We start from the raw sequence: 9,818 nt of genomic DNA, 5'->3' as shown, positions 1-9,818 counted from the left end.
AATATAAACCCTTGATGAGTGATAAAAAAAATTTTTTTTCGTTTTTTCGAGATTGCGACAATGACCGAGTTTGACATCAAACGACAGTCTTTTTTTAAGAAAGGCCACGCTTTGCGATTTTATATTTGAATATTTGTATCAAGTTGATTTAGCTAAAATACCATTAAAAAATTTTTATTTGATTCTACCCTCAATCAAATCACTTACAGTATGCTACAATAATAATAATGTACAATTCCCTCGATCATTTCGACTTACCTCGCGCTGACGAGGATACTAATTTATCTCGTATTTCTTACGTGTCAATAAATTCTTTGATGTTCCATTGACAATAATGTTGATATTATTTTTTATTATTATTTTTTTTTCTTCTAAAATAGCTTCGCAGTAACGAAACGCGCTATTATCACGGAATCACAAGTATTGCAAAAGCTTTATCCGATCGGATGGCGAATATTCATATTATTTTCCACAAAAAATGTCATTGCTATAAATTTTATCGAATGACAAAATCGTGCGGCGTACCAAAATTTCATTATCAATATCACGTTTATCCTTTTCTACTTTTTTTTCTCTCTTTCCCGAAGTTCATGCGAATAAAAACAATTGCTGAACCCTTTCTCGAGCAAACAATCGTTTCAATATATTATTTATGCACGCATCGCAGTTGCAGCGTACTTAGCCTATGTTAAGCTTAAACATTACGTTAGGTATTGTCGATTTTAACATTTTGCCCGTATAATCTCCACACAAGCACATAGTTTCAGCTTTTTGATAGTACATACACCTGATTTTCGATGATTCTGCTGTAATACCTTTCATTAAATTCGTAACGATCTTTTTCTCTTCATACATAATTATAAAATAACACTTGGTTAGTACCTGCCATTTGAACAAAAGTACAGTTTCACGTGTATGTTAATATCTGTTTTTTTTTTCCTTTTTTTATGCAAAAACAAACGTTACATGTTAATCAAATCCTAACATTTAAGAAATACTGATAATAATGTGGCTAAATATATATAATTTAAACATTATAACAAGGATATATTTATACATGTATGTATATATAAATATATATTTAAAGGCTTTGTTAAGTTGACAAAATAACTTTTGGCGTTCATAAAAACATTTTTTTTTTTTTTTATTAAACAATTAAACAAACCAACAAACAAATGATTTCGTTACCTTAATATTTGTACTCAACGTAGTTCAGATCAATGAATAAATAATCTAATTAATCAAAGTTAATCTCACCTCCGGAAGCATCGAAAAACAATGACATATCAGATGCATGTACTTTCAGAAACATGTGTATACCAACTGCGATTCCTTCCCTTATATTACTCACAATCGAATTCTTATATCGCTAGAATTTTCGGTTCTTGCGTCGCAGCTACATATACGCAGACGTATTCCCATTGTTTCGCGCAATATAAATAAATCACAAGTCCGTTTGCGTTTTGTGAGGATTGTCTTGTGTTACATACGGCGTACACCAACGTGCGTACCCATACACGTATAAATATCGATTTGCTCGATCGTTACAATAATGTAAGAATAATAGCGACAATCAAACGACAACAAAAAAAAAAAAAAAAGAAAGAAAGAAAGACATAAAGAAATTTGCCTCGTACTGTTGCTCGTATCAAGTATAAATATGTATAAATGTATATATTTCATCATCATTGTTGTACAAACGACTAAAACAGAATCGAAACTCGCGAAACTACACGGATAATGAGGGCGTGCAAGTATGTCGGATCAGTAGTCGTTTCTTCTCCTTCTAACGTTAAACACAATTGTCCCGAGAACGAGACGACGACAACAACATGGGTCGCAAAGTTCGTCGCGGGCTATTACACTTGAACGTATGAGGAGGGCGAAGGGGGCGAGCACAAGTTGCGGCGCGATCTCGACTATTTCGACAGTTTGCTGATTACCCGGATCAAGGCGCCGTTTTCGTCTTTTAGCCTCTGGTTCTCGCATTTGAGTGTTTCCATGATCTGCAAAAACAAGCGGAAGAAAAAGCGCCGGGAGGGACGCTTGTTTAATCCTTTGTTTGGGAATTGGGTTGGTTATGTGGTTTTCATTAATAGTAGTTATTGATCCATTGTATGGAGTTTCTTTTGTTTGATCGATTGACAAAACACATCACGAAAATTGTGTCATAAAATCATTAAAAAATATAAATATATGTATATACAATGAAGATGTTTTTAAATATAACACGGGAAGGGTGGGTATATGGTAGGGAAATGTGTACATATTTTTGTATTTTCTCAAAAATCAGTTTTGGTGCTTTGCAAAAACAATAAGATACGTTTTCAAAACATATACAAACAAACTATATTTCTATTAAATGTTTGGCCAATGACTATCAGTCATATCGAGTACTTATCCAAATACAATTATACTTCAAATATTTTTAAAAGTTTAAAGTATAGGGTTATTGAATCAAATACTCTTTAATTGCAGATCACATAATGTACAATGACGTTTAATCTAATAGACAATCTAACACAAAAAATTTTCTAATTCGATTGTTGTATGCAATGCACATACTTGGACACAATAATCAATAAAAATTTTTAATGCAATTAACTGTACGATGTACTTTTTTTGAGAATAAAAGTTTATTAAAAAACATTTTAACAAATACTTTTTTTTTAAACTTTGACACTTTTATAATTTTTTTTTTGTGTACAATTTTTCATGGAAAAAATTTTGTTAAATGCTTAAAAAAATTGTTTTAATACAAAAAATACATCGAATTAATTAATAGATGTATTACTCAACTTATTAAAAAAAATAGTAATGCTAAAGTTTTTTATGCATAAATGTAATTATTATTATACTAAAAGTTTTGTCGAGATAGGTAGGAACAAAGGGAATAAATTTTAAAACAAAAAACGGTTTGAAAACGTGCTACTAGAATTAAAGTGTGAGTAAATAAATCATCGTTTGCCATGTATATATGAAATTAATTATAAAAAAAGATTTTTCACACGTATATTAACTATATAGGTCAGGTTCCTTTAATTACCGACATTTTTACAATTATTAAAGTAAGTTCAGGGATGAGTGAAAATATATAAAATTGCCAAACACACAATAAACAATTGCAATCCAGTTAATGCTGCGTGGATGGTCAAACTAGGACTGTTATGCAGCGATATATGTAATGTATAGAGGCTGATTATAAACAATAAAAATCATTGTTAGTGTTTAAAAGGAATTTTTTGTGTTGGATTAAAAACGTGGCTCACCGCTAAACTTGTTTTTATTGTGCGTTCTTTTTGTGCCAAATATTTATAAAGAAAATGTTAATAGCTAAAAATATCGATAGGTTTTTAATTTTACGAAACGATTAATCTATTTGGAAAAAAATAGTTAAGATTTCTTAAATAAACACTTCCAACTGTTTAAGGGGATTGTGAGAAATTCAATTTTATTTTTAGAACCAAAAAGTACAGTTTCAGAAGATTTGATTATAAAACACTTTGCAAGTGTTTATTTCATCTGTTTTATTTTAGCACTTGAACCAAAAAGAAGTGCACAACATTTTTTAAACTCACTGGATCCATCACAAGTTTCTAGGAACTAAACGCAGAGTAAAACAAACATTACGGACAACCCATGCTATTCATTTTGATTCACCTAAAACCACGTAATCAACTATTTTTTCATTGTATGTAAGTGTGCAAAAAATATCTAACAACATTTCATGCATTTAAGGCACACTCTTCTGACACTCTATTTGTATTGTGGTGAATAAATTATTTTATTTGGTCAAGTTTCAATGTGGTGTACCAAAAGATATTCATTTCGCTACTATAAACCTACTTGTTTTTAAATAATCACTATATTTAATAAAATCCTATTCTTAAAATTATTGTGAATACTTAGTAGTTCTATGTGTAATTTAATTAATAAACATCCACATTGAATACTGTAAAGTGAAAAAACGGGTAGTATACTTTTCTGTACAATTTTATATTTTTTTTTACCACAATAGTAAACTAAACTAACAACGAAAAAAATAAACGAATGAGTGAGAGTAGCTAAAAGTCGAAATCGAGTTTGCTTAATAAAATAAAGCTTTAGTAGTGTGAGACAGTGAATGCAGCGAAAAATAATATAAATTTTATTAAAATGCAATCCAAATAAAAACGTTACAAAAAAGAAGTTAAGAAAAAAAAAAAGATGTAATAGAAATAAAAATTATCAAATGATTAAGAAAAAAAACAATGAAACATATATAAAGATAAAACAAATAGTTAATAATACATTGCACGTGACGTACAATTTACAGTTTGTTAAATGCCAGAAATAAGGCATGTCGTTTTTTTTGGTCTGTTTATCTTTTGTCCTTTACCTATTTAGTAGTATTGGTGAGTTTGGACACCACGCGGGTAAGTGCCCGATTTTCGGCTTTCAATCTCTCATTTTCAGCTTTGAGCTTTTGCAATTGCTGTAAACAGTTCAAACGGGTTAGCCCATGAGATTCCCATATTACTGACAGCTCCAGAATATTTTAATTGTAACAATAATAACAACAACAAAAAAAGAGAATGTTTAAGCTAGTTTGTGACTGATTAACAATATTAACTTTAAAGGTTCCCTTTTTGAATTATTAAAAAAAAATTGTACTCATTTCACATTGTAATATAGTAAGGAATAAAAAAAAATTGTTTGATTCATTGTGAATCATATTATGATTAAAATTATGATTAAATATGAATATAAATTAAATCATCTCTTGAGCAAAATCTGGTTGAAAAGCGGTAGTAGATATTAATAACTGAAAATTTGGTATACTACCAATCCAAACATTTTTTGATTTACCAATTTTTTGACACACTGGCGAAATTTCACGTTTATTTAAGCTAGCGTTTTCTTTTATAAACTGCTAGAACCTTAAAAATTTGATTTAAAAAAAAAAATCAAAGAAAAATTGTTTTGTGGTTTCAAAAACCACCCAAGTGTAAATTAAATTACTCAGCGACAAAATATTTTTCGTTTTCATAATGGTAAAGGAGCACGTCCAATAAACAAAACTATAAAAGTACCAGGAGACAAAAATAATATGCACATGAAAACCGATAACAATAGCCTGGACAGAGGCCAATTTGAAAAATTCAAAGTCGCGTGAGATGATGTCGAAAAGTTTGAATAAGTATGGAGAGAAAAAGATATGTTCAAAAAACAAAACAAATGTTCAAGCCACTCTGAAAAAGACTGCAGAAATAATTAGAGTAACGGCCAATCAATAGTAAAAAAAAATCAGAAAAAGAAATAAAAGCGATGTACTGATTGATTTTTTCGACAGGAGGATATTGTTTTCGGCAAAAAAAAGTTTAATTCATAACAAATCTTTATCTAATAAGATGTCACTATAGAAAAAATTAATCAAGTCTGTCAGGTAAATTATCAAATAACTACAGTTTTTTTTTTTTTTTTTTTTTTACCTTAAACCAACAATAACGTATATAAAGCTTGTAAAAGAGTGAAGTAGGGGGCGCATGACGTTAAGAAAGTTGAAAATTTTTTAAAAACTTTTGTAAAGTCATGCATAATTTTGACATGCTTTTATCTCATCTATCAGTTTATGCTGATATCCAAAAAGAAAAAAACTCGTGTCTAATATTTTTTGATAATCTACTTGACTGACAAAATATAATTAATATATATTTTGTAGTTACGCCTGATTTTTAAATGAATTTATTTCCTAACAATAACAGTATACACGTTTCACTCAACCACGATGATGGCAGAGTTCGAAGTTTTAATTAAAATTTTCAAGAATAATACGTAAAATGACAAAATATTTTCATAACTAAAAAATCTGTTTCCAAAGCAAATAAATTTAGTATGAATTATTTTTTTTATATTAATTTTTTGATTTTTCCCTCTTTTGTTTAATATGTTAAAAATTTTTAATAATTCAAACCTTCAATATTTTTAAATATTTTATAACAAAAACATACGATGTAAACAAAATTTTTCTGAGTAGAACATTTTTCTTGAACTGTACTATTCAAGGCTGGTGTACATTACAACCTGTACAAGTAATTTTAGAAATCCCGCACATGTATCGAGATGTATTCCCCACGTTCAATAACACTGAACTATTATCATATACTTAGGAATTTTTTTTTTTTTATAATAATGATCGCTAATAAACAATATAATATTGTAAGAAAAATAATTTTTCTTCAAACGTGAAAATAAATTGCATTATTTATCTTCATTCGCTGGGTACAACTCGTAGCAAAATAACGAAACATGACACGATGACACACCCAGTTTTTTAACGTTTTAGAAAGACGAAATTGAAAATGACATCGAAACAAAATTAAAATTTTTAACACACCGGTTACTCAATTACCAACGCGAAAGGGACGACGTGTTTATTATTTTTCTCTCACCACGTGATCGCTACAGCAAACTTTCCGAGTATCCTCTTAAATAACCCAGCGAAAACAAGTGAAAGCTGTCTTTTCATAAAATTGTCTAGCAGAAAACACTACCACTAAATGACAAATAAAAAAAAAAAAAAAACAGCTTCCACACAACCCAAGGGAAAACCATAGATAGAGAAAAAAAATACGCACGCAAATGACCCGGCCAATCATAGTAAGAAAGAAAAAGGTGACAAGTATACCTTGAGCTCCTCCTCCATCTCGGAAAGTTTCCTCTCCATGGCGCGACGCTCGCGCTTCTCCGTCTCCGACATGGCCGACTTGTTCTGGGCCTTGTCCAGCATAGTCTGGGTCTCGCGCAGCTGCTCATCCGACTTGCGGAGCCGCTCGCGCAGCCGCTCGTTCTCCACCTGCGACTCCTCGTACAGCTTCTTGTAGTCCAGCTCGCCATTCTCCGACGCGGCCGCCTTGGCCCGGGTCGACGATGCCCCGCTCTCGGAGCTCAGGGACGAGGCCGAGCCCAGCCTGCTCGAACGGCCCGAGCGCTCGTGCCCGCTCTGAAAAAAACACCCATGCACGCGCATCGTTAATCACGGGCTTTTTGCGATTATCCATTCGGTAAAAGCAACCATGCGTTTTCAATGGACACTCCGAGAACCGTTATGTGCGTGCAAATCATTTTGGATAAAAAAAAAAAATACGTCGCTCAGTCCTAATCTACTCCTGACCCTTCGTCATCCACTTTCCGACAAAACCTGGCAATCCATCGTGAATTTCGCTTCACCTATACTTTTATCAACCTCGTAATGATTTTGATACAAAATAATAGTTATTTTTCAAGGCATGGGTCAAAAGTCTCGTCAACTTTGTTGAGGTACGCTCTTTTTGTGTAAAGCCTCGCTAATACCAAGTAAAACCTACTCCCCACAGTGTCAACCCCAGCATCAACATCATGTATCCCTTACGACGTATCCTTCGGACCCGGCAAGGCTCTGCAGACTCGAGCTCCTCGATCCAAACAGGCCCGCGCTAGTCTCGAGCTTCGGCCTGGGCTTGTTGAAGCTGCCCCCCCTGTGCACCGAGGACGACCTATTGCTCAGCCCATTGAGGTAGCCGTACCCGCTGGTGGACGGCGCGGCGAGATTGAGCGAGCCGATGCTGCTGCTGGTGCTCGAGGGCAAGGTCAAGCCGCCGTAGCCCGAAGCCGTGCCCCCGTAGGTCGTGTAGCTGTTGAGATTAGTCACCGAGTTAGAGTATGGGCTCTTGTAGCCGGTGGCCGAGGGCGACGTCGGCGCCTTGTTCAGGTAATTCGGGGTCGACGAGTAGCTGCTCCCGCTGCCCAAGAGGTTCGAGTAGCTGTTCTGGCTGCTGTCGGAGAAGAGGCCGGCCAAACTGCGCGGCCGGTTGCGGAATATCGAGTGCCCGCTCGCCGAGGCCTGGGCCCTCAGACCCGCCGCCGTCGTCGGCTTCGACTGCGTCCGCTTACGGTAACTCGACATTATTACTATCGCTACTATATATTTATTATACACTATACGCCTCTTCTTCTTCTTATTCCTCTCCTTCTTGCGTTCCAACACGCGCGCGTTACATAATTCGCGTGCTTTGGTTTACAGCTGTTGTCTGGGTGTTGTTTTTCTTTTTTTTTTTCTTTCTTTTTTTCAGAATCGCAACTCGAGACTACTACTTTCAGTCACCCGACCCGAGTTCAATCTTTTGGGTTTTATTTTCGCTCCAGCTGGGCACGCACTTTTGGAGTGGACAACACACACCCGACCGTATCATTAACACCGGAAAGTACGAAGAAGGAGAGGGGGAAAAAGAGGCAAAACAAAAAAGAAAAATCGGTAAAACTATCGGAGGGAGCTGCAGGTTTGACAGCGAGCGTTTGACTGGCTCCCTCGGCTTCTCTTCGGCCCCGAGAGGGAAGACACACGACGAGTGTGTAGCCAGCGCTGCTCGCTGCACTTCTTCCATGCGCCGGTTATTTGCGGAGCACAACTCGCGCCTTGTACATATATATATCTCCGCGCGAGAGGGAGAGAGAGAGGGCGTTTTCAAGGCGCCGGGGGTTTGCGTGGAGAGCCCTTGGCTTTTACTTCTTCTTCTTCTTCCTTACTTGCGACGATTGAGGCGCGTAGATCGAGTTGACAGCCACGCGTTTTTGGACGAGGCTCCGGTGGCGAAGTAAAAGAGTATACGAGGGGGGACTGTGAGTGCGTTGACTTTTTCTAGTGGGTCTTTTTCTGGGATCGGAAGAATTTCCGGGTCTGTAAACGATTTTCTGATCCGTATATCATTAACGTTCAAAATTTTATCATTATTATTTTTGGTTGTTTTTTTGTTTGTTTATCGTAGTAATTCAATTACAGTGTTTCACACGGGAATTTTTGGCCTCCGTGAAGGGCTGGCATTGTTGTGACGTTCAATTTTTATTTTTACTACTCCTCCCGTGATAATTGAACGATAAAAATTATACTTGAAATTACATATGATCATTCATTGGACTATGAAATGTTACCTGAAAATGTACGATTTTTCTAAACTTGACTTTTGTTTTGCATGCCTTTAAGCGTATAGGTACTACAATTGCTGAGGTTTTTTTTTCTGCAAATCGTATTAAGTAAAGTTGTAAATTAATTTGCATTGGTATCAAAAAAAACTCTCGACACGAGTATTCGACGTGTGTGTCAATTCTCACGATTGCCTTCAACAAGGACTTGTCAATCGTTCAACGTTTGGTGGTGCGCGTCATCGGTGCAATCCGCCAAATTTACGCTCCCATTATAGCCATTAGCACGTCGCTTTGGGCCGAACGCAAAAATATGGCACGCAGTACACCCCATCAGCTGCAAAGAGACACTTTTAACGAGCTCAGAAACCGTCATCGTTGACAAAATAGAGAGAGAGAGACGCGCATCGGTAATTTATCGACGAGTTTTTCACCGAAAGTAGAGCGATGACGAGTCTTCGGCAGAGCGTGGTTGGTCGAAATAATTGGCGGTGCTGCAGCTATTTGGAGACTTTGTGTTGGGATACTTGGGGGTATTATGAGAACTCTAGATACGTATGATATGGTATTTGTCTGATTTTTTTTAACTTAGTTGTCAATTAATTGAGATCAGAAATTTATTTTGAAGGTTTAATTTCGGGTGGTAAATATATTTTATTTTATAGAAAGAGAAATTTATCTCGAATTAATAAATATTGTTATTAAAACGTTGGTACGTGAATTTGTTTTTGTTTTAACTAATACTTTCAAGCAACTCAATTGAAATTAAATTCAAAATATTGCAAGGTTAGTATATGGTCAGACAATAAGTAGTAGACAGTAAGAATGAAACGTGTATGATAAACTGTTACAAGCAAATACCTATATCATTATTATTTAAA

The 9,818-nt window shown here is 35.0% G+C and overlaps 1 protein-coding gene across 4 annotated transcripts in view; it reads right to left on the bottom strand.

Moving 5' to 3' along the window:
* Positions 1–1,919: 1,919 nt before the first annotated feature.
* Mbs (Myosin binding subunit) overlaps positions 1,920–9,818 on the bottom strand; it is a 32,711-nt gene continuing 24,812 nt past the window's right edge. For all 4 annotated transcript variants that reach the window (XM_089598569.1, XM_014352419.2, XM_089598570.1 and 1 more), the window contains 3 exons: positions 6,668–6,982; positions 4,379–4,474; positions 1,920–2,006 (listed from right to left, as the gene is read on the bottom strand). In XM_089598569.1, coding sequence (XP_089454695.1) covers positions 4,379–4,474; positions 6,668–6,982 — 411 coding nt within the window. In that variant the 3' untranslated portion in view covers positions 1,920–2,006. The remainder of the gene's footprint in view (positions 2,007–4,378; positions 4,475–6,667; positions 6,983–9,818) is intronic.

This window comes from Copidosoma floridanum, unplaced genomic scaffold, assembly GCF_036245765.1.
Source record: "Copidosoma floridanum isolate Cflo_tuat_1 unplaced genomic scaffold, Cflo_Japanese_pri ptg000006l, whole genome shotgun sequence".
In the NCBI taxonomy this organism is placed as follows: Eukaryota; Metazoa; Arthropoda; class Insecta; order Hymenoptera; family Encyrtidae; genus Copidosoma; species Copidosoma floridanum.
Note: the sequence above shows the minus strand (reverse complement) of the source record. Positions and strands in the feature narration are given on the sequence as shown.